Source organism: Aptenodytes patagonicus, chromosome 4, assembly GCF_965638725.1.
Source record: "Aptenodytes patagonicus chromosome 4, bAptPat1.pri.cur, whole genome shotgun sequence".
NCBI lineage: Eukaryota > Metazoa > Chordata > Aves > Sphenisciformes > Spheniscidae > Aptenodytes > Aptenodytes patagonicus.
Genome location: NC_134952.1, coordinates 19,389,626 through 19,414,529, shown reverse-complemented (window position 1 = coordinate 19,414,529; position 24,904 = coordinate 19,389,626). Strand labels below are relative to the sequence as shown.

Genomic DNA, 24,904 nt, shown 5'->3' with positions numbered 1-24,904 from the left:
TAATAATACACAAAGCAAGTGATGCACAGTGCAATTGCTCACCACCCGCTGACCGATGCCCAGCCAGTCCCCGAGCAGCGGCCCCCCCGGCCAGCTTTCCCCAGTTTATGTACTGAGCATGACATCCCATGGTATGGAATGTCCCTTTGGCCAGTTTGGCTGTGCCCCCTCCCAGCTTCTTGTGCACCTCCAGCCTTCTCAGTCGGTAGAGCATGGGAAGCTGAAAAGTCCTTGGTTAGTGTAAGCACTACCTAGCAACAACTAAAACATCGGTGTGTTATCAACTTTGTTCTCATCCTAAATCCAAAGCACAGCACTGTACCAGCTACTAGGAAGGAAATTAACTCTATCCCTGCCGAAACCAGGACAGGGATGCAGGAGAGAACCAGAGAGAAAAAAAAGGTAAACTTCATGGATTGAGATGAAGACAGTTTAATAGGACAGAAAAGGAAGGGAAAATAATAATAATAATAAAAGAAAATACAAAATAAGTGATGCACAATGCAATTGCTCACCACCTGCTGACCAATGCCCAACCAGTCCCTGAGCAGCGGCTCCCCCAGACAGCTTTCCCCCAGGTTATGTACTGAGCATGAAATCATATGGTATGGAATATCCCTTTGGCCAGTTTGGGTCGGCTGTCCTGGCTGTGCCCCCTCCCAGCTTCTCGATGGCAGGGCATGAGAAGCTGAAAAGTCCTTGACTAGTGTAAGCACTACTTAGCAACAACTAGAACATCGGTGTGTTATCAACATTATTCTCATCCTAAATCCAAAACACAGCACTGTGCCAGCTACTAGGAAGGAAATTAACTCTATCCCTGCTGAAACCAGGACACTTAGAAATAATCATTTCAGATACTAGTAATAAATTATTTATAAAAACAAGCAGGCAAAAAAAGTGATTGTGGAAATATTTTGTCATTATTCAGTTAGCTTCTTTGTTAGTGCTGCCCCATTTGCAGCACGGTCTCTGATAAGCAGGTTTTTTGGATAGGAGCTGGAGGTTTCTGCCCTTTCTTGTTACCAGTGCTATGCTACCACTAAGTGTTATTCACTGCTGCCAAAAGGTGGCTGAAAGATTAACATCCAGTAGATAGAAAAGGAACCTTCAATTGTGTTGAAAAGGCAGTTTATTTCTCTTGTATTCAATTTGTCTGTGAAAGCTTTGCAAGCTTGTTTAATATGCGTTTGATTACTTAGATATTCATAAAAAAGTCACTGTCCCTATGAGGTTTACTGAACATGTTCTTAATCCTGTGGCATTATAAAAAATGAATTAAATGGATGTGTGAGAACTGAACACCTTTTCTCTCTCCTGTACTGAGTGATCTGTAAGTATGGAGAAAAAAATATATGTGTTTACATATCCTGGCCAAATTTATTCTTGTTGCATTTCGGAAACTCAGTGCCACAAAATAAGGATGGACAAAGAAAGGAAATTCCAGAGAGCTTCTAGGAATATTTTGACAAATATCGGGCTAATTAGGAGCCTGAGCAAAAGCAAAATGTAGCACTTTCCAAAGTAGCGATCATCATCTAAAATGGAGCTCCAATAGTTATGAGTTAACTGGGAGTCTTCTGCTGTTTATGTTACTGCTTTTGAGCACAATAGATGTAGGGCCCATAAGAGAAGTCAAAGTCACTGGCAGGGAGGGATTGTATCCTGTCCATATAATAAACTCAAGACCAGGTTAAAAAAGAATACCTCTTACTGTTTTGAAGCAAAATGCATGCACTTTTATTATACAGAACACTGTTTACAACATTCTGATTACTATAAAGTACAGAATGTAATTAATACTGTTACTGATAAGTAAGATTACTTGTAAAAACCTGTTAAAATAATGACTTAAACCAAGAGCAGATAATTTCCAACAGCAAATTCTAGCTGGACTTTCTCTTCAGAATTTCATAGAATCATAGAATAGTTTGGGTTGGAAGGGACCTCTAAAGGTCGTGGGCAGGGACATCTTCAACTAAATCAGGTTGCTCAGAGCCCTATCCAACCTGACCTTGAATGTTTCCAGGGATGGGGCATCCCCCACCTCTCTGGGCAACCTGTGCCAGTGCTTCTCCACTCTCACTGTAAAAAATTTCTTCCTTATATCTAGTCTGAACCTACCCTCTTTTAGTTTAAAACCATTCCCCCTTGTCCTATCGCAACAGGCCCTACTAAAAATCTGTCCCCATCTTTCTTATAAGCCCCTTTTAAGTATTGAAAGGAATCTGTTGTCATGTCCATATGTTTACAGAAGTTAATCAAAAAATCTACGTATATTCATTTCCTCTACATTTAATTCATCCTCCCCAATGTCATACACTCATGATGCTACTTTTGGTACAAACAGATAACATGATTTCACACACTGTTTAGGACCAGTCTCACATTCTGTTAATTCTAAAGTAGCAACGTGATCTATCAATATTTCTAACAAATTATACACAAAGCCATACCATAATTTGTGTACAAAGCTACCATAATTAGTCTCATTAGCCTTCATTCTCATCTGTTTGAGTTTTCAGGCTTTTTAAATAGGTCTTTTTCTTGTAAAAGCATGGTGATATAAAAACTGTACAAAACAGTATCTATTTGTATGGAGACATGTAAGACTTCAGTATATTCATCCTGTGACTATGAAATAAGAATTCATTTTTCAGGAAGTTAAACAGTCCAATACAGTCCTTAATTCTTCATGAGCTACGGCTGTATTGATGATACTTCCAGGTATGTTGCTACCCTTTTTTAGTATCAGAGCGTACCATTCTCACAAATAAGATGGATCAGCTTAGTATAGTCTTGGCATGTTTGCCTCACTCGAGCCATCGCTCTGACCTCCCTCTGCCAGTGTCCATCCCAGCGGCAGAGGATGGACCTCTTTAATTTTGGAATACCCAACCAAGGTAATCTTTTCAGCTATCTGATACTACTGAATAGTTTTTCAAAAACTATTTTCTAAGGATCATTGATGTAGTGCCTTTCACAGCAATGGCATGTGATTATTCAAATTTGCTAATGTAAAGTTACCTATGAAAAGAAACCTTTTGGAAATAACTAAAAAGTTCTTAGGGCCTGCATATCCTTTTTAACCCCTCTTATTAGTTCAATTTTCTCCTGTGATTTTGGAAAATGAGAAGTTACTCTGTACCTGTAATACATCCTGTAAGAATTAAGGCCTGATGTATTGTCAAGAAAGCTTCTTGGCAGCCATAAAACTCTGTTTTTTCACCAGTAAATAGACTATATTACTCTTTGCTGAGAAATAGTTATTACCACTGAACATCTAAAACCCCCTGTCATTCTAACCAATTGGGGTAGAATATATATATACACCCCAGACAAATGCTAAGAGCAAGCAGGAATGTTTTAATTAACATTAACAATGGATTAACATTAAAATCCTTTCTGCCCATGTCAGAGTCACTGTCATCTCTCTTATCGCTATAATCTGACAGGAGGTAAACCCTTTCTCTCAGTTTAGTTCAGCTACTGAATCATCCAGTGCGAGCTCATCCCAATATATCTATAACCCCAAGAGGGCTCATTACGATGTGAAATTCCTCTGGCACAGTGAAGGAGCTCTCTGAAATTCTCACCCACAAATACTTGCTCTCGCTTATGTTGCTCATTGTTCTTGCTGCAGTCAAATAATTGTTGACAATGTCAAAATGTGTTCCTGTCACCTTCAGTGCCCACAGGTACTGTGACATAATGTGTGTGAACACCGATGTTCTCCTTCTAATCCAGGCAACCTGAATACAACCTGAAATTAGTTATTAACCTGCACTGTCCCACCAAAAGGTCCAGAGCCAAATAAACCAAAAGAATTCCAGGGCAGTGCTGCTCCACTATTCCTGTTTCTTTTCTTTGCTCCTCATTTACAATATAGAGATTCACCATGCATGAACAGGTAAGACCTATAGACATTTCATACATCAAGGAGGATGACCTTTTTGAGGTGAGAAAAAACCCAAAACAGTAGTTCTCCCTATATTTGTGGGATATTTTCAAATGCTTCCCACAGGCTTTCCAGAGTGACTGGCACTGCTCAGCTCTTCACTATGTTCAAGTTAAATTAAGAATTGCCTGTTTGTTTTCTCTTGGCAAAAGCAGAACCCAAAATTTTAATGAATATTAAAGTGTACATGAAGCTTTTGATTCCTGGTATTTATCCAATTGCCATTTTTGCTTATAAATAGACAAACAAGCATGTTGAAAATGTCTTCGTAAAAAGATGTTAATGGGGCTCAAGTTAATGCTACAGCAAAACCTTAGAGAGCATTATACAATGAGGGTAAATAAATAGCTGATATATTTTTGCTTCCAATATTTTTCTGTTTCATCTTTCATTTTACAGAAAGAGAATGAAATTTTCCTTTCCACTCACAAATCCTTTCCTTCATCTGCCAAAATTCGATATCACAAAATACTATTAAAAACTGCTTCTGCTGAGAAAAACAAAACCAAACCAAAGCCTGCTTTTTCTCTGAAGCATCTCATTGTAATATTCCTTAATATGTCAGCAGTCACCCACACATTCATCCAGGACCGGATTCTGTAACCTTGCCCCATTTTTCAGTGTTCATTTCTTAACTTATAGCTGCAATCTCTAGCGACCTAAAGTTTTCAGCAGACATCACTGGTTTAACCTAGCTTCATCTTTGACATTAAACAATTTCTTTCTTCAAGACCTTTATGAGACCACGTAGTCATCAGTGAAAGTTCTTGAAGTAGTTGTGCTACAGTAATCAACTAATCCTACTAATGAGTTCTGTAAAGATTCCCCCCAAAAAACATGTAGATGCCACGTCGGTTTTGACTGTTTCATCTGGAGTATTCCTGAGCCATTTCTGACTCTATAATGATGCCTCTGGTCTTTCCAACTGCTATTTCATTATGAAGTGAAGAATTATTTAGTTTTCAGTAAGTCCACCCAAAGTTCACTTCCACATTCCCAAAGTTCAAATCAGATCAAGCAGTAGTAAGAGGCAACTTGCATACATGCTATTATTGCAGCCATGTTCATGTACACCCATTTAAAAGACATTCTCTTCTAGCTCCAATAAATATTCCTCAAAATGTCTGTAGCTGTGTGGCATCTCATAGTACTTATATGATTCATCAGCTTGTGACTCTGGAGTTTTTAACTGACATGATTTACATCACTCATAAAAGCAATTCTTTAACCATCAATAGGAAACTAGCAACTTTTTATACAGAAACCCAGCTTTATTTTTGGCTGTAACTGATTACAGATGAAATCTGATAACATGAAATAGCGAAAACCTGCTTTCTTTAGGCAGTCCCGATCTCCATGCACTGTTACTGCCGCAGTAAAAAGTTTGCCTTCCCTGACCAGAGGCATGTGGTCAGGATGAGTGCAGGTTCCGGTTACTTCTGCAGTAACATGTAAGTAAGGGCTCAAACCAAAGGCATTGCAGGGTTTTTGCAGGTCATTTCTCCACATTTGTCTTGTTGTTGATACTCCCACTAGTACATCGTTCTGTTTATTTTCTTTCTTACCTGTTTCACTACTCACTCCCAGTTGGAAGATCTGCCCATCCCCAGATCCTGAGGTTGCTCAAGCTCAGTAACTTCTAGGTACCAGTCCCCTATAGGTGCTCCCTGAACAACGTGCATTAATTTCAGAAACTAGCTGCTCATTTGAACATGCTGAAGGGTTCAGCCTTCCACTGATCACCCACAGTTAATGTACTCCCAGAGTGCTCTTTGGCATCCTTTTTAATTTTGCCTAAATGATTCAATGTATTTAGGGAAAGGAAGGATCCTCTGCAGCCTGGATTGAAACCCCTTCCACACATGATACTTTTCTTATTTTACTTACAACATGGCCAGTTTTTCTCCGGTATTGCACATAATGAATTTTTTACAGTCCTTGGGTTTGTAAATGCAGAATTCACTACCAACCCATTTCCTTTTCTCAAAGTCAGAGCACATGATTTGCAGAGGAGAAAGAGGTAAATCAAGTGCATTGCTTCAGAATAGTGATGTTAATTCCTTTTATAAATTAAATATTATGGCTATATGAGGTACAGTATCATTTGCTTGGAATAATTCAACGGTGCCTTGAACTTTACTATTCTACAACTTAAGTTTATTTTAAAGGCACTATAAAATTCTAGCATCACAATTAGCACCTCAAAGAACATCTGATTCATGTATACTTCTATTATAGAAGAAAATTGCTATGGAGTTGATTAAAGAGTGAAGTAAGGAAACAGATACAGTGTAATCTGAACCCCTTGACATCTTCTGAACCATTTTTAGAAAAAATGCTTCCTTCTAGAGTTAAATCTCAAGTGAAGCTTTTCACATCATGGCAAATAAGACATGATGCACATGCTGCACATAAGCAAATCCTAAAGATTTCAGCAAGGGTTCTACCTCTTCATATCCTCTTGAGTAGTGTCATCAAATTTGTGCTTTCTGTATTCTTGTCCCTCCTGAAGACCTTATTCAAATGCTAATATGCATATCCAGCAACCCTCTCACATTGTGTGTGAACAGTCGCTCCATGTCTAGGCAGTATGCACTCCTGTTTACTATCCCATCATGGCATAATTTTCCCAGATGCTTGTCTCGGCTCCTGTGTCTGCTTCCCCATTCACACTACCTTTGGATTAATGAATCTCTGAGATGAGGCAGCTCCAAACCGGCACTCTGAGGAGTGTGACAGGGTACGTCATGAGAGCTAGCATTTGAGCTGGAGGATCAAGGATTTTGTAGCTGATCTTTTCACGGGCAGGCAGTTTCTCTGAAGGTTTATATCAAGAAAACTTGAACTTAAATTACTTCAACAACACTTTCTAGTTTTAGCTGTTTGGAGCTATAGTACATGGTGCTATATTCCAGTGCTGTTGGGCATAGTATTGGTTTTCTCTTTGCACTCGACAGGAGCGATATAGATGTGTTCTGCCAGAGAAGATGGGTGACTTTCTGTGGATGCCCTGCACAGACTCTGATCAGAAGCAAACCTCCAGTTTTCAGAGGGATGAACTCTAATTTCTCGAGTACGTTAATTTCATTCGAAGATGGAATCTAGAAATAGTTGAGAGCATTATCTTTTAAAAATAGCTATTATTTCTGTGCAATAACTAACATTTGTGCTTTGCTCTTGCAACTCAAAATTCTGTTCAGGAGTCATCTGGAAATCCAGACTGAATCTTTTGTGGTGAAAATGTATTTCTTAGCACAGTAAAACACCAATGTAGAATTAATATTTATTCTCAGAATGGCACCTTTGAAAGATATAAGATAAGAGAGCTGTGAAATATGCTTAAACTGGAAGCAGTTTCTCTGCTGAAGTTTCAGAAACTCTGTCACCAGATTGAAATTCAGCTCACTTTGGTAGCGGCTTGTGATGGGAATACAGCCATGACTGCAATGCTGTGTCATGCCGTGGGACTCAAAGGACCTGATACCAGCAAGTACTGTTCCAACAGTGCAAATTCAAGCCTCGTTCATTTCTAAATAGTGATGGGCCTGAAATATATCCCTAGGTATGAATCTGAATGGAAGTGCTCCCCTTTACTTTGGCTGCCTAAAAATCCCTTGTTAAGGCCCGTGCTTCTCTGCTGTTATGAACAGAATTCACTGCTGATATATAGGCTGTTTCCAGAGGTGGAGTTAGTGTGCTTAAAAAACTCCATCCTAGCCTGTGCTGATAGATCTGAGATGCCTCCAGTTGTTATAGATAGATACGGGGTTTTGCGTGTAAGATTTTGCACAAAGCAAAATAGTTAAGCCATAGTTCAAATGTGCGCAGGAAATTTCACATACATGAAAATTCCAAATTTATGTAATTGGCATTAAGATTAATTCAGTTAGAAGGAAAGTGGACTGATTAAAAAAAACCCTTGGACTTCTAGTATCTTTTAAAAAGTAAATTTCAGGAAATGGAAACTTGTTCCTTGATTGTTTTGCATAATCAATAGAAACTCCTGACGCAAATGCATGCAGTGAGGTCATGTGTTACATCATGCTTTCTTTCTTTAGGAAGCAATAAGTTTACAGTTGAAAAGTCAGCTTTGTTTCTCAAACTCTGCTGTGTACTGTGACCAGCACCAATTTATTTTTTTTTCTTTGACTCTTTCCCACTTTCTGTCTTTAGAACTTAAATTGTGTTTAATGTTGTTAGATTCAGATTGTGGGTGAGAGTGCAGTGCGAGCGAAAAGGAGGGGAGTGAAATAGGGGCCACTTTGGTGTCCTGCTCCTGGCTGGGTGCAGTTATTGTTTGTAATTAGAGTAGCTCCCCCGGTGCAGTCTGTGGCTGGTTGTCAAAGGGCTGCCGCGGCTTGCAGTTTCATTCTGTCCTCAGCAGCAGTCATCTCCTCAGCATCTCAGGCTGGAGCTCGCCGAAGAGCAAACAGGAATGCTGTTTAGGACTACTGCATGATTCTGGAGTAGCATAGAAGTCCTGGAGCACTGGGTAGGTGCCTTTTCTTGGGTTTGTGGCCCTTGGGTAGGGCTTTGGTTAGGTTCTAGTTGGTGTTGGTTGTTGCTAATGGCTCCCGGCTCCTTCAAAGTGGCAGTCTATCAAGAAAAATAATGTCATATAGAAATTCATTGGTCTGCCTGTGTGAATCAGAAGGTAGTGTAGAGAAATGGTCCCCAAGTGTACAACTGGCTTTAAGTGGCTCAGCTGCTTTTCTGCATTTGAGTGACAGTGGCATTAAGGCAGCACAGAAACCCAACTATTCATCTTTTCTGGGTAGAGCAGCTGTCTTTCAATAACAGCTAGAGGAATGCAGCTCTCCTCTATGACACTGATGTAAGGCAAGCTAAGATAGGAAGGATAATAGGTTCATGCATAGAGGATTACAATATTTCCTTTACCTAAACAACTGACTAAGGTAAGAGGTAAATATTTATTTACCATCTAAAGATGTTATATAATTTATATCATTTAAGTAAAATCAAAGTTTTTTAAAATAGTAGACAAAATCTGATTTTCTTCCCCATCTGTATTTTTTACAAATACATTAATGTTCCAGATAAATAATTCAAAACAAAAGAATATGAATACAATAATTCCATTTAAGTTAATTAATACTAAGAATGTATGAGCTAAGAATAATGTTTAATGAGATCCTAAAGCTTTTCCCTTTATCCCGAGCCCATCTCCTCCCTTCTCCCCCCATCTCCCTTACCCCCAGTCTACAGATTTAAGTTGTGTATATATCCTTCAGGAAAACTAAAGGTTAAGTTTTTGTTTAGGATGGAAGTGTTAGCCGCTGAGAAGAAAACACATGAAACGAATGAAGATTTGCAACAGTATCATCAGAAGCCTGCAAACTGCAAGAAATTGCTTAGGAATTGCTGCTTGATAAAGCGAATTTTTGCCTGGAAAAGTTTGAGCTCTAAAGGTACCTTTCCTATTGAAATTTTTAGTGTAGGAGAAATTGTTGTCTCTCCAAGAATTCTGAATTTCTGATACAGTGGTATTACTAAATTTAGCATCAGTCAAGTTACAGGTACAAAAAGTCTCTACTATCTTGAGTCTATTCTGCAAAGAGATTTAAAATGGTACAGCTTTGATTGAAGGTGCTTTATCATAATGTAATATAAATAATTGTACTGCATGAGCATTCATTTTGCAGCACATCAAAATACATGGTCTGCAGAAAAGGTCTGCAGAAAAAAAATTCCTTCAATCAGAAGATAAATGAATAAATGTAAAATCCCAGTAATTAAATTTATCAATTTATCAGGGCCCAACCCAAAAATCTGTTTCTATGAGTAAAACCTCCTTTGATCACTGTCAGAGTATATTTACATGGAAATTACCTGATCAATCCCTTTGTCTTTGAGGAAATGGAGAAAGGTAACATCCTGTCACTTTTATACATAATGATGCTATGTACTGTATTTATTAATAAATACTGAAAGAAATGCTTCTTTTTACATTGGAAGTTGGCTGTGAAATATTTCACCCATTGGAAGTCTAACTCTTTTATGAATAATAAATTAAACGGCAGCCATCCTGAAGTGATGGTTAATCTGCTTCACATTATTTTCCTCAAGGAACATACACACAGTTAGGGATTTTATTCAGCACTGGTTCCTCTTTTTACCATCATTTTTGTTCTTTGCAGCATTATGTAAAAACAAAACAAAAAACACTGCCCCAAACAACCCTTCTGTGTTTTGGCAGCATTTTTCATCCCCTTGCACGCATTTTATGACAATAAAAAAACAGGTCCTCAGCGTATTGAATTTGTGTCAAACAGAATGAAGAAAATGCATGACATTGTTTTGTCATGAAGAGCTAAGTCACCATATCCTGAGTGATATGTTATTTTATTTACACATTTACTTTAAAGGATATGCTCCAGTAGCTTAGTTTCAGCATTTAGAAAAAATTAGCTGGTTAAATTCAACATACCTCTGGTTTTAAACTGCCCTTATCCCTGTGTTATCCATGTAAACGCGTTTGATATGCCTTTTAATCTAAGCGTAATCATTTAGCTATTCTTGGCCATTCATTTTTAAAGCTTTAGGCTAATATTTCCAACAAATGGCTGCTTTAATCACCACGCATATTATGGTTTACTAAATACATGTTTGATTTCTGATTACTGTATCAGTTTGTACCTATAATTCTCTGCACTTTCATTTACTTTTTGTATTATTACTGGAGCTAATGAAGCAAAAATGAATTTGCTGTAACCCTTTCAATACACTCATTCTTTTGTTCATGGGAATTTTAGATTTTTTTTCATTGGGTTATTTATCAGCAATCTCAGTAGGCCTAAGGAATCAGAAATGGTGTGTGAATCTAAAGCAACTTGCACTGAAGTTAATAGCTCTGATTCTTCAGTACCTTTAAACTGGCTAATCATTTGCACCTCCAGAAAGGATCTTAAAATGGTTGATAAGTAATGGTAGAATTAAGGATTTATTTTGTCTTGTTAAAGTGAATTAGCAGATATACAAATCACTGTAAAATCAGGCTCAGTTAAGGTACTCTGGGTTACTCCAACAGAGACAAAATCAGAATCTGACACATAGTTAACTCAAAGCTATTACATTTGCTTTATCTAGTACCAAATGACAGAAAGCATATTCCCACAGGGATACCTTTACAAGAACCTGACGTCCTGAGGTACTTTATTCAGCACTGTTCAGTCGTCTGAGGTGATCCCACTGGCCAAATAGGTTTTCTTGGACTTCGGTACTAGAGCCTACTGACACCTGTAATACATGTTGTATATGGCATACCCCACTGAGTTCATGATCCACAGCTCTCACATGTAAACAAGTAGGGCATTTCTGAAACCCCCTAGACTTGGCCATGGAGATGCTCACCCATTCTCTGGAATAAGTTAAGTCAGCCAGAGGTCTGCTGTAACTTAACCTTCCTCCTCGTACCCATGACAGTGCTATGGTAGCTACAGAGCACCTGGCTACTGAGATACTTGGTCAATACCTACTCTTTTCTGTCAGCAGGATGAAGGTGAGCTTGCAAATGATATCGTGGTGGCTCATTCCCACTTAGATATTCCTTTACGCAAATCAGATTCCCCATTGGTAAGCTACCTTACACTAGTAAAGTGGTATAAAAATAGTCATTAGGCAGTTGAGGCTTGCAGTTTAATACTTAAAAAACAACTGAAATCTTTTTGTTCATATTTTAAAAAAATAATGAAAACTGCAAAAACTGAATTATTTGGTAATTCACTGCCATTATAACAGTTTGTAGCTGGAAATACTGTAAAGTAATGCATATTTGATCTTTCTTTTAAAACAGACATTATTTCTCCTCTACAATTTGTTTTTTCATATTTTAGTTTATTTGTATGATCTTGAAACTGAGTTTGTCAACGTGTTGTTTTAACTTTATAGAATTAATTATACTTTCAAGACAATTTCCATTTATGAATTTGGAGCAGGCAAATAAATATTTGATTTACTAAGTAATTTGACTAATTCCTCCGACAGTAGTTTCAGAGAGCAGATATCTTGGAACTAAGGCTAGAGGAACAGACTATGACTATTGCCAAGTATACATCAGTTAGAGCTAAATGTACACAAGTTTAAAGCATGTGTTGAAAAACTGGAGGGTTTCACTTTCAAAAATGAGCAGCACTGAAGTATCTCCTCACTAAATTGGCAACCTACTCAGTTAATCTAGGGCAGTAATGAGTCTTTCCCGATTATTCCATGCCATGAATATACATTCTACTGCAGATTTTATAAAATGCAAATGAGAGACACCAAGAGAACAACAAGTTGTCTGTCACAAAGATAAATTTGGAGGAATTGTACTGCTGACTCTGCATTACATGCTGCTAAAAATATTATAGATTATCAACGGTTTATTTATAAAATTTTTTATATTGTTTTTGTTTCCTCAAACCACGTAGTTATGATTTGAGTTATGAATAATTCAGGAATAATTCCAAGCTGTCAATCAATGTGTGTATTTTTCCCAGTCAAATAGTACATTTGACAAAATATTTAAGGAGAAAATATCCCAAGTTATTTGCGAACTAGTTAAACGTTCTGCTCTCCCTAGGGTACTTCCTATACTCTCAGACCTTGGATAACTCAAAAAAATCCTGCTGGAGATTGTCAATACTGTTTTTTTTAAATATGGACTTCTTGTGTACAGGATAATAGTTTGTCCCCTGTGGTCCGTTTGCCTTTTCTTCTCCTATGCAAATATGTTGAGCAGTACTTTGAAATCCAGTCACATCTCAGACCATGAAAAGAAATTTTTCTCCCAGTTGTTCAAAATGAACATGAATCTTTATTAATATTGAACAGGGGTCCTTTGGACTGAAACATTCCTCCAATGCATCTCTCAGCATTAATTCTTGTGTGCCTGCTTGTACCCCTTTTCTGTTGAGCGGTGAAGCGATGGGGCAAAGACAATCTGAAAGCTAGACACTAATGACAGCAGGATTACATACAGGGATTAAAGTACATGTCTTTTCCAATACCAAAGCCCTCAACTGCCTTAATTAGAAACTATCATGACTACTAACTAGAAGAGTTGTTTCCTAACTTTATTACTGAAGCAAAAGCATCTTCTTTTTGTTTGCTTACGCATGGAGTGATAGTTAATCTGCCTGGTCCTAGTCACTCTTCCCTACAGGAAGAATGTGAAATAAACAGCGCAGATAAAAATGAGAGAAAACAACAATAAATAATAGATATCCAGTGTCAAGAATAGCATATTCTCCTGAGTTCATTCCCTTGTCCCAGTAGCTGCTCTTCACAAACAGTCCTCTCTTAAAGGATGGCTGATATACTGTTCAGATCTTAACTTGTCCAGTAATTGAATTTGTATGACCTGTCAGATGTGTTATTTTTTTACTTCAAGACCAAGGACCATGTCCCTTGCCAGACCCTCTTCTCCTTTCCATTCTAGATGGTGAATGTGTAAATAATTAGACCATACCGTATGAAATCTTTCCTGAATACTCAGTAAGCAGGTTTTGTAGCCTATTACTGCATGTATTAACCACTGAAGAGATTAACATATCTGAGATTTTATGCTCTGAAGACAAACATAAAAATGGAACCTTTCATGGTTTTAAGCAATACAGAAATCTTTATTTTGTAAAAACTATAAGAAGAGAAATTTACTTGGGAATTCAAAATGAGCAATGTTTAGCCCATTTTGTCTATCTGAAATATTTATGAAAATGTTTTACAATTTGATGATGATGCTCTTGGTGTACATGTTAATCTTAAGTAAGCTAGCTACTAAACCTAGGAAGTTACAGAGGTAAAACCTTATTTACTGTGTGTCTTTTAATAACTTTTTTTAGAGAAAATGAGCATTGCTCAGTATTGCTTTAGGTATTTCTTTAATTACAATGAACTATGAATTAGCACTGTTTTCTTATTCAGCTCTAATAAGTTGAGGTTTAGTGGTGCCTTATACCTTCTGGCTCACTGTGTAAATGTTCCATTTTATGTTACAAAAATTTCACCTTCTGAACAAATATAGTATACATTGTATATACATATCTTTTCAAGTCACTGTACTGGATGGAAAATGTGGATATATTCCATTTATTTGTAAAAGTGTTGCAAGTAATGAGCTTTTTTATTTATGTCAGATTTTTTCCCTGAAACTAATATAGGACTCTATTCTTAGCTAAATAATTTGTTGTATTAGAATAGAGACGTAGTTGTTCATATTTACTAGGTATAAAAAGATTGTTTAAAAAAGGCTAATATAACATGGTGGAAAGAAAAGGAAAAAAGGTAAGGGAAAATAATCTATTTTTAGTATTTTTTGTTTTGTTTTCCACCAAAGCTTATTCACCCATTATAATCTCGGATAAAGGAGTTTGTGTTAAGAAGCCTGGCAAAAAGGGGAGCCTTGTATTTTGTTCCTTTCTTGCTAAATGCTAATTCTGAAAGACAAATCATGGCAATAAAATTAAAGGCTCTCCCTGGTGAATGTAATTTTCTTTTAAATTTGTAGCATGGAGTGATCTAATCTCACTAAGACTTCTAATACTCTCTTCAGGGTAGCAGTAATAGTCAATGGCACAAATTAACAGGGAAGTGTATTATGCAGGAATGTTTGTTATCTTTCAGGTTATTAAAAGGGGAATTGGAAAAACATTGATTCTCACAACTTAGAATCATTCCAGAGTGATTAATGTTTTGAAAAGGGCTTTTACTGTGTATTTGTATACAGACTTGCTAAATTGGTCAATGTGTGTAGCTAATGAAAATGTGAGGCTCTGACAAGTACGTATAAAATTATGTAGCATCATTTTTGGCTTGAGAAAATTTAATAATCAGTCTCCTAAATTCTCTTAGGAAAAAACCAAACATATGCCTTCTGAAGTTTTTAATACCTCTTAAATTTTTAAAATTAATACTTAAAGGCCACAGTCATGACAAAAGCCCTTGCTATTTTGTACATACATAGATGAAGGTTTTTAAACATTTCCAAATTTAAAAACAAAATTGCACAAATCTTGCAATAACCACTAGTTTACAGTTTGGGGAGAATTCATACATACCTCTTCAGAGCCCTTGAAACAGTTGTTAGCGCCTATAAAAGTAAGTATTATCCGTAACTGAGTTTTTAATGATGCTTAATACACAGATAGCAAGTTGCAAAGTGCAGATTATGAAGTCAATTCTCCTTAGAGTGAACGTGCTTGTAAGGAGAAGGATATTTCATGGGAATTAGATTTCCTCAGGGTTTGACATTCAAAGGATTAAATATGCTCCACAGTTAACCCCTGAGAAACATGGCTCAGAAAACTGTGAGTGCACAACTTTATGGAGTTTCTGCTTTATGCTTCCCTGGCTATATAGACATTACACAACAAGGTATGTTTCTCCTTTTCTCTTGGAAGTTTGTCTCCTTCATGTCAGAATGGATTTTTATGGTCTCCTGCAATTGCCACCTTTGTAATCCTGGCATTGCAGTTACTAGGAGGGACATGATATTGGAAGATGAAGCATTAACTCATGGCAGATTGCTGCCTAAAAACTCTACATTTGCAGAAGAGTGTGTTGAACCCCCAAGGTTTTTTTTCCCTTTCCTTCTCTTCTCTTTCTTTTCCTACTGACCAGTGTTAGCACCAAGCAGTTTGCATAAGCTTCCTAAGAGACAGTGCACAGTTTTAAACTAGCTCTAATTAAGAGCTTCGAACAGACCCTTTTAATTAACCATTTAGTTTTTGATTAATCATAGTGAATATGTGTTTTCTTTTCATATAAAAAGCATGAGGAACCATTGAGCTGACTGGAACCTTTCCAGAGATGTCACTCTGGACTCTACATAATGAAATTTTATTTTTCCGTTGAGATCATTAATCCTACTTACCAATGATCACCTTATTCGTCAATCAGTTTAAACTGTTAGAAAAACAATCCCAGCATCTTCCTGAATTTGGCCGAAGAATAAAAGGAATAGCTGATTAACTGCTCTTTAATCAGCTAGTTATATCAGAAATATAATTGTTTCTCTAATTCTCCTTGTTTCTCCAGTAGAATTGGAGTGGCTGCTTCAACATCATGCAGATATTTAAAAATTATCCCTTGCAATACAACATAGAAACTATATGCCCTGAACATGAAAGCAAACTATGAAGTTCTGACCTCTCCATTTGAAAATCTGATGTCTAATTTTGTTTCTCCAGATTTTCCTTCATTGTTATACAAAGGTCAGTGTCCCATTTAAAAAAAAAATTGGTTGCTAATTTATTGAAAATCTGTTACTTAAAAATCAAGTTCTAACAATCAAGGGTTTGGAATATAATAAATGTAGAGGATCACCACTTTTGGGAAACTAAAATATATCCTTTATGAAACCAATATATACTTCCATTTAGTCTTTCTACTCACAGTATCTTTGATTTCTACTGTGTCTGCCAACTGCTGCTTTTTTATTTCAAGACATTCTATCAATCAAAAACTAATAGGCCAAAGAAGTGTATTAGATTAAGTGGAAGGACTTTTATATTCATGGCATACTTAAAAAATGGAATCAATCTTTAAATATCTTGCCACTTTCCATCTGGGCATTATTCCAGCAATTTAAATGGCTAAATATATTGAGAGTATTGCAGATTAAATGGTAGCTCTGAATGTCTTTTTATAAATGGTATGGCCCATAAAGAACTGAATTTGTTGTGGTGGTTAACGATATCTGCATTTTGTTTACCTAAGTGTACTGAATATTAGGGCAGTATAACACAACTGTGTTTGTGAGCATCTGTCCCTGGAAAAAATCCGGCGACTAGAGGGAGCACTTCTACTGCAGATCAAGTAACCTGTTAGAAGCAGCTTCTTTAAAGTATGCAAAGCCAGCTTTATTCCTTTTTTTTGGCACTATGAAGCATTATGACTGAATAACTTTTCACAGAAGATCAAATTAAAAAGAAAACCAACATATCTTAGAAGTGGAACGTTAGGGCAGAATAAGGGAGGGAAAAACAGTAAGAAACAAATAAACCAGAATGACTAGAACAACAAAATTACATGTCGCTTTGTTTGCCTTTTTTTTTTTTTTTTTAAATGTAATTTATTGCTGCTGTCACCTTTCTTGAATGCTTGTTTCCATTGGAGTCTGCAGTGTGGTCCTGACAGTTCTTCTAGCAGGTGGCAGTTCTGACAGGATAGATTTGCCCTCCTTTCAGCCCAAAAGGGGTAAGTGGGAGGACTCGGTGCTCTTCATTGCTGCAATAATGCCATCCTGCTGGGACCTCCCTGCTGTTCCTTCGAGCAGCATTATCTTCTTGGCAAGGAGATGTGTTCTCAGTTGTTCTTTAATTTTCTTATTCATCCTTTCTGTGTGCAAGAGGCTAAGAAAAAGTTGGTAAGGAACTGGAGTTCTTCACCGAGCCATCTAAATGTTTAGTGGGCACAATGACTGTATTAGTCATATGGGGCAACACTGCAACTGAATTTTGTGGATCATCTCAACCAAATGCCAAGAAACCTGTACTGTGTAGCAAAGCAGAAGGCATGCTTGATTTCACATATGTCACCAAAAATGGTGCTGGAAATATTGAGCTACCTAACACTTTTTGTACTGTTCTCCATAACCCTCCACCTTTGAGGCCAACCTGATTTCTTTGTTATACAGGCTGGGAAAAGGAGAATTATAATAGGCGAACAAATTGAAAAAGTTTAATACCTATAATACTAAAAATCCCTTTCTAATACATCATTTCATTTGTGGTATCTTTGGCCCTGTGAGTGCAAAAGCAAGATACTTAGGTGAGTTGGGGGTCATCATTTCCAACAGTAGAGAAAACCTATTTCTGACAATACAAGAACTCAAGGTCTAGGGCAACAGAAATGTGAAGCTGGTTTCATTACCTACTTCTGGCCTAAGCAGATGCATAGGTTAAGGTTGTCTTGAATGTAACAGCAAAAGTGACTAACAGCAAGAATACATAGTATTTAAACCTCTGTCAATTCACATCACCAAGTTCCTCTGAATATAACTAGCATCACTTCATCTGACTTCCTTTGTATACCTCGTGTATATATATTTAAAGCCATAAAAATACTACAGCTTTTGAGTGTAGCATCTATCAGCTGAGCTGTTATAAATGTCTCTATGTTTATCTTTGCACAGGTTTCTCTTTATCTTTGCACATGTTTTTGTTTATCTTTGCTGGTTGAGAGGTAAAACTTTTTAACTTAAGACCCTTCAGTTGACAAGAGCTACCTTCCCAAGCTATGATAGTTTGACTGCTTTAACTAAGTCCTTTAGTTCATACCACTTCTGATGCAGCTGAGATGAAAAATGACCAATGAGAAAAATCAAACGTAGATGGAGGAGGGGAAACATCACAGTACCTCCCTACAATAACTTAAAATTTATCCTTGTGTTTCTGAATCTCAGTATTCTCTGCTGTGAGAAAATGTCTGTAAACCCAGAAATTATTCCATCTCCCTCTAGTTTTGAATTATATGGGGGCACAATAGTGAACAGCAGCTATCAGTTTCTTAGATGTCAATTTTGCCTGAAACCAAAAAACCTCTACTTTTTAGTAAACAGAGTGGAAACTCTCAGGTGATGAAAAGATTTATAGAAATGCTTGTAAGGAAGACAACAGTGCAATTCCTTAGTTGTTGACTGAACAATTCAGAAAGTAGTGAACAAAGAAAGATACAGAAAAGAAAAGAGGTCCATGTGGTTAATTTATACTGGAGAACTGGATTTCTTCTGCCACAGAGTTCCTATGTGATGTTACAGGAGTCAGTTAAGACAAACTTTAGGGATTGACACTGTGTATTTCTTGTTTTCTGAGTGAATCCTTGGGGTTTGATTTGCAGAATATTGAGCACTTGCAGCATTACTAACTTGGCTTTGAACATATATGAAAGGCTGTGTATTAAGCATTGTGAAAATGAGCTTCCATGAATTTCCTACCAAGTGCCCAAATTAGTCAATACCTTTGATGTTAATCTTACTGTGCCTCTGTTCTGCATAAAGTAGGTATAATAATACCCTCTCATCTCACAGGGATGTTGTGAATATAAATGTAGTAATGTTTGTGAAGCACTTAGACACTGTAGTGATGAACATCATGGAAAATTGCATTTTCAGCTCAGATTTTCAATAATGTTTGGTAAGTAAATTATGGGGGCACAAAATGAGGAAAGAGTGGAGTTTTGAATTTGGTAAATAAGTAATATCCGTGAATTAAATTAACTTATCAAAAGAAACTCCTGTTCAAACTATAGCACATGATCGTGTCATTAAAAGGTTGCACCATAATGCATATGTAGAAAGGAGCTGAACTAATGCTGTTAGTATTTATGATGACAGTACAGTTCTTTTGATGTATATTGCCTATGTAATTAATATATAGAATCATAGAATCATAGAATCATTGAGGTTGGAAAAGACCTCTAAGATCATCAAGTCCAACTGTCAACCCAACTCCACCATGCCCACTAAACCATGTTCCTAAGCGCCTCATCTACATGTCTTTTAAATACTTGCAGGGATGGTGACTCAACCACTTCCCTGGGCAGCCTCTTCCAATGTTTAACCACTCTTTCAGTAAAGAAATTTATAGCAAAAATTCCAAGTGTGAAGGATTTATAGCATAAAACTCACATCCTGGCTTGTAGTTCTGCTTAAAAGTAGGGGTAATGTGATTGATCAAAGGATCAGGCTCTAAGATACAAAGTGTGAAAGGTGTGAGGGGTACAGAAGGACGTACATCTTTCAGTTAATTGGGAAATGTTAAATATTGGCTTGCTGAAATGAATGAGAATCTTGCTGTTAAGTTTCATCGTAGCAGGAATTTCATTCAATTTCCTTTATAAAAATAACTCTATACAAATAAGATAAATCTTTATGTAGGAAAACAAAATATCACCCGTCTGTTGGCTTTGCAAAGTTATATTTTAATGGATGCCATATTTATTTAGAAGGAGAATTTGGGGGAAAAAGAGATCCTTATTTGATTTTTGCTAGAAATGGTTACTGTCTCATTTTGAATGAGGTCCCAATATCTAACTTATTTAACTGATATCCCCTCTTTAACTCTTTATTTACTTCATTTTATGTGAAGCAAATTATGAAATCTCCAAATCTTAGGAAAAGAACAGGACGGTTTTGAATTTTCATTACCAAAATCAAATCACAGAAATGAGAAAAAAAATAACACCATTTTTATAATTCAATTAAGCTACAATTGATTCTATACTAAAAACTAATCAGTACACTATAATTGAAGAGATATTTTTGGACCAATGTACCAGCTGGTATCACAGATGGTACAGATGGCATAAGGCTCTTTAATGGGATAAAGATAATGTGTTGGCACAAAGAGAGTTGAGTATATGAACATGTGATTTTTCTTTCCCATTATAAACTGTCTAATCAGTGTCGTTTTAATTGATACACAATTGATACATTTGTATTCCACAAATCTGGGTAAATACTAAGATCAATACTTTGCAGTCAGTGACATTAGTATAACCTTACTTTGTTCTGGAAAATCTCATATGCCATAGTAGGCAACAACCCATTAAACCTTGTAGTTTAAAAGAAGGAATTGCAAAGCAAGTTTGATATTATTTAAATGGTCTACCTGACATTTTTAGAGGCCATTAATAGAGTAATTTATGGAAACAGCTGAATTCCTCAGAAAGGTTTTATTCTCATGAGCTTTGATATTGGTGTAGATATGGCAAAATGTATGATAGTAGTATTGGTAATGAACAATCTTGATGATAAGTGATCAGGAAATCATTCTAAGTATTTTCTCTGAAGATCCACAGTGTGGCTGGATATTTCTTGACAGTAGTAGAGGGTCCTCACTGGATAGTGTGGGTTTTACTGGACTTAATTTCTTTTCTTACATATGATATCCTATAAAGTAGTGTTGAGTTCAAAAGATTTTTACTTGTACCCCATTTAGAACTTTATTTTGTCACGTCTCTATTTTGTGTACATTGGACAAGACATAAGAAGTGTCTACAGTGTGTCCTATAGACCGGAGATCTACAGTGGTGCTTTCAGTCATGAAGCTGGCAAGACATTGCTATATTAGGTTTTTCTCTGGTGCCCGAAATAAACCTATCTGCCACTGACAAAAGTTGCCAGTGGGCACTTTACTGAATTGCCAATTGCATCCAATAGCCAACTGCATCCAGATTCCATATTCTTCAATATTCAGAAGTGCTCTATTCATCAGAAATGGATTGTTGTATCTTTTCAGGTTAGACAAAACCTCCAAAAGTATCTAAGCTTTTGTTCGACACGCCTAGATTGCTGAGCATATTTAACAGAATATTATACCCAAAGACTCATTACTTCATTATTTACAGCCATTTCCAGATCACACAGAAATGTGGCTAAAGGTGTTAGGATTTGTTTAGTGATGGAAACCTTGATTTGGAATTAAATTCACACAGATCCTGAGCCTGGTGATTGTTAGGACATATTGAAACAAAGCTAGCAAAAACTATTTGGTTGGGATAACAAGTCGCTGCATTCAGTCACCAATCCAGAAGAAAAAACATATAGCTTAATGCCCCAAGGGAAAACTTGTGAAGGAAGACACCACCTCAGGACAGGGTAAACCCTGCTGGTTTCCTGATCAGGAGCTGCAACATTCCTCTGTTGGAATGGCTGTGACTGGAGGAATATCCAAAATGTGCCCTTCTCACAAGTTCTTAAAAGTTGGAATTTTAAGGGAATTTTCTTGCTTTTCCCCCTAGAATGATGTACTTTATTTTCTTTGTGTGTGACTCTCCCACTTATAATTTGAAATTCTGTATTCTTTAAGGCTGCGGTAGTCGTATGGTCTTCATATAAGTATCAAGGAGATAGGACTGATTGTTGCCCTTGTTAATGCCATCGTGCTTTTATCATTAGATGTAAATGTATATAAAGACAGCATCTAAACTGTATCCTGGATCCTGGCTTAGAAAGGTTTGAGTTTATGCACTGAAGTAAACCCTAGAACATTAGACAGAGGAGATTATACCTACTTGGGAATGCCAAACCGTCAGTTCTTTATCTATAAGTTGACAGAATCCAATAAATGAGCTGATAAATCACAAAAAGCAAATGGCTTAGGAGAAATAAGTGAGTATGTCCTACAGAAGGCAGTGGAGCCTGTGTATTGTACATCAGGCATCCAGATTTCTCATACACTTAGGAAATGTAAATGATGTTTTCAAAAATTTTAGGAATCAAATCTTTATTGAAAGTCCTGTTCCAGTCACATGTAGCTAGCGTGTCTGTTCCATTTCCCCTCATTTTATGAGAAATACTTTTTTCCGTATTCAAACATATTATGAAATGAAATATGATTAAATACTAAGTTGCAGGAACTGCTATTATTGTTCCGTGTATAGGGTGAGGGATAAAACCGTACTTTCATTTGTATTTCAGAAATGTGTTTATACCTCTTGGAAATAGCCTGTTAGCAAGTTACCTTTAAACATGTATTGTGAAACAAAGCCTGGTTTTGCTACCATGTCTTTTTCCACAGTTAGTTGTCAGGACCTTGGCAATGACAAGGTTTAATGGGAGTTACCCATTAAACCACCATTCTCTCGTGGGTTCCAGTGGGTCCACTCACACAGGACATGTTTCCGTAATAGCATCAGTGTTTCTGATTTTTTGGGGGAGCAAGATCCTGGTGACTGTACTGTTTGTATAGGGACTGAAGTGCTTTGACATAGTGCCAGAACTATACTGGCACTTGTTTCAGAAGGAAACCTTTGTTGGAGTTTGAAGTTCTTGCCTTTTTGTGGATTAAAATCTGATTCCTATGGTTTTTGTATCATTAAAAATAGGGCTATGTTTAATGTATTAGGAAATAAGTCAACATTATCATTTGCAAAACCAGGGAAGGAGGAATTTGGGGTAAGAGTAAAGATAACACTTGGCGTACAAGAGTAAAGATAATTGGCGATTATTTTGCCACTTGTCTTTTCACTTTCGCTGGGGTGCTGTAGATTCAAAGTTGGTAAAACTTCTCCATTTCATTCATAGGAAATGAAAGATTAGCCTGAACCTTTTATTGGTCGTCTTGTCTGTTTTCTACTCTTTTTAGTCTATTTTCTTTCTCTGCTCAGAAACTATAGGTTATGATCTCATCTTTGAAAAGAGTTCAGAAGAGCCTTCCTTCAGTATCATAAAGCCCATTGATCCATTTTTGATCAGACCTCTGAAATGCCAGCTGTTTTATATTCCAGTCTTGTAATTTTTTAATAATAATAATCTTTAGCTTATTAAATGTCTCAGAATAGATTATCATAAACCTTCTGTTTTTGTAAAGCTGGTGTTACATAAATGATTTCAACTTGTGTGAACCTCCTTCACAATTATGAGAGGTACTACAATTCAGTGAAATGTTGATTTTTAAACAGCAATTAAATTCTAGGGTTTCCAGGTCATTTTTTCAGATAAACATATATCTTGCTTCTCCTCCACACAATATCTATATTGACTGTTGAATGTGTCCTACAGTTGTACTTTCTCTGGCTGTCAGATATTGATTGCATAATATACAGTTTACTTTACACCAGGATTGGAGATTCTGAAGATTTGGGAACTGCAGATAAAATTAATGCAAGGCTTTGTCCTCTGAGCCACTGGTCCACAGAATGCATGCAGTTGCTGAAGGATTCATCTTCCACATGAGATCTCGAACTGAGTTGTTAACTTTTTGTTTACGGTAACCAGCCCGGTACCATACTCCTGCTTCTAAGTCCAAGATATATATGGGATTTTTTTTGAGCTGTTTCCAGGCTAAATTTCAAACTTAGTTTTTGCATCCTACTTACTCATAGGTTTTAGGTTTGTTCTTCCTCAACTCGAACTGAACTAGAAATAAAATTGAAAACTTACTGGATTTTAATGTAACAGCGACATATATCAGTGTGTTTCAGTAGCTCATAAAATAATTTGAAGTTAACTATAGAATGTAGCATCTGTTGTCAGAGCAGAAGGTTGATTGTTAGCATAACTGCATTATGCTCTTGGAGAGGTGCACAAGAAATGATTTATTCTTTTTGCTCAATGTCAGTTATAGAAATATCCTTAACCTTTCCTGGAGGAATGCAGATACCTTTGTTCTTGCCTCTCATTGCTGCACAGCAGAGCCTGAGCTCAGTTTTTTTGTTGCCTTTCACTTTTTGTAGTAAGATGCACTTCTACAAATTGAGTAAAAAATCTGCCAAATGAGAAATAACACTTAAAACCCTATTTATGCCAGAAATAAATTACTTCACTAAGGATAAGGCTATGGGGAAATGGACTTTCTGCATTTCATAGACCTTGAATCCATCAGCTTTTCTAAACACCTTGCAATGCTCTATGGGATCCTCTGGGTGAATTTTTTTATAAGTTTTTAGTTATCTTACTTTCATCCTCACTGTTCTCAAGTTTCAGGTGAGAAGTTGGCTGTCTTTATTTTTCATAGATTTAATAAATGCTGTCACTTTAGGCAATTTCTAGTCTTTTTTTCAAGTAAAAAATTTGTAATCAAAATATTGTATGAGTTCATAAGTTCCTTTATTTATAATTATTCCATATGAAGTAGTCACTGCTAGAGGAGAAAAATGTCCACTTACATGGGTAAGATAATGAGAAATTTCCCCAGGTAATATTTTAGGATCAGTATCATGTCCTATTTTAGTAAATGAAGTGTCAAAAGCATGTAATAAAGCAGTCATATTTGAATTAATTACATAAGTTAAAGGTATCAGATCATTATATTTTGGAAAGGTTCAATTATTCCACTTCAATTTTTTTCTATTGTATAAGAGAAATATACTTTCAAATATGCTATACCTTCTGCTGCGAGGACTGATTTACAACTCAGTAGTTGGTTTTAAACTATGAAAATATCTTGAAAAGCTACAATTTAAGTTTCTGAAGCTGTAATAAGTATTTTTTTTTTTTAATGT

General features: G+C 36.5%; 1 protein-coding gene across 5 annotated transcripts in view; it reads left to right on the top strand.

Annotated features, from left to right (window-relative positions):
• The window catches only part of KCNIP4 (potassium voltage-gated channel interacting protein 4), a 470,545-nt gene that overhangs the window by 46,721 nt on the left and 398,920 nt on the right, over positions 1-24,904 (top strand). Inside the window, exons 1-2 of one of the 5 annotated variants that reach the window (XM_076336023.1) lie at positions 6,977-7,031; positions 9,239-9,387. The exons of 2 other annotated variants lie outside the window; for them this stretch is intronic. In XM_076336023.1, the coding sequence (XP_076192138.1) occupies positions 9,240-9,387 (148 nt within the window). In that variant the 5' untranslated portion in view covers positions 6,977-7,031; position 9,239. Of the gene's footprint in view, positions 1-6,976; positions 7,032-8,394; positions 8,451-8,779; positions 8,875-9,238; positions 9,388-24,904 lie in introns of those variants that run through there. 2 more of the 5 variants (XM_076336021.1, XM_076336020.1) reach the window with 2 other exon arrangements.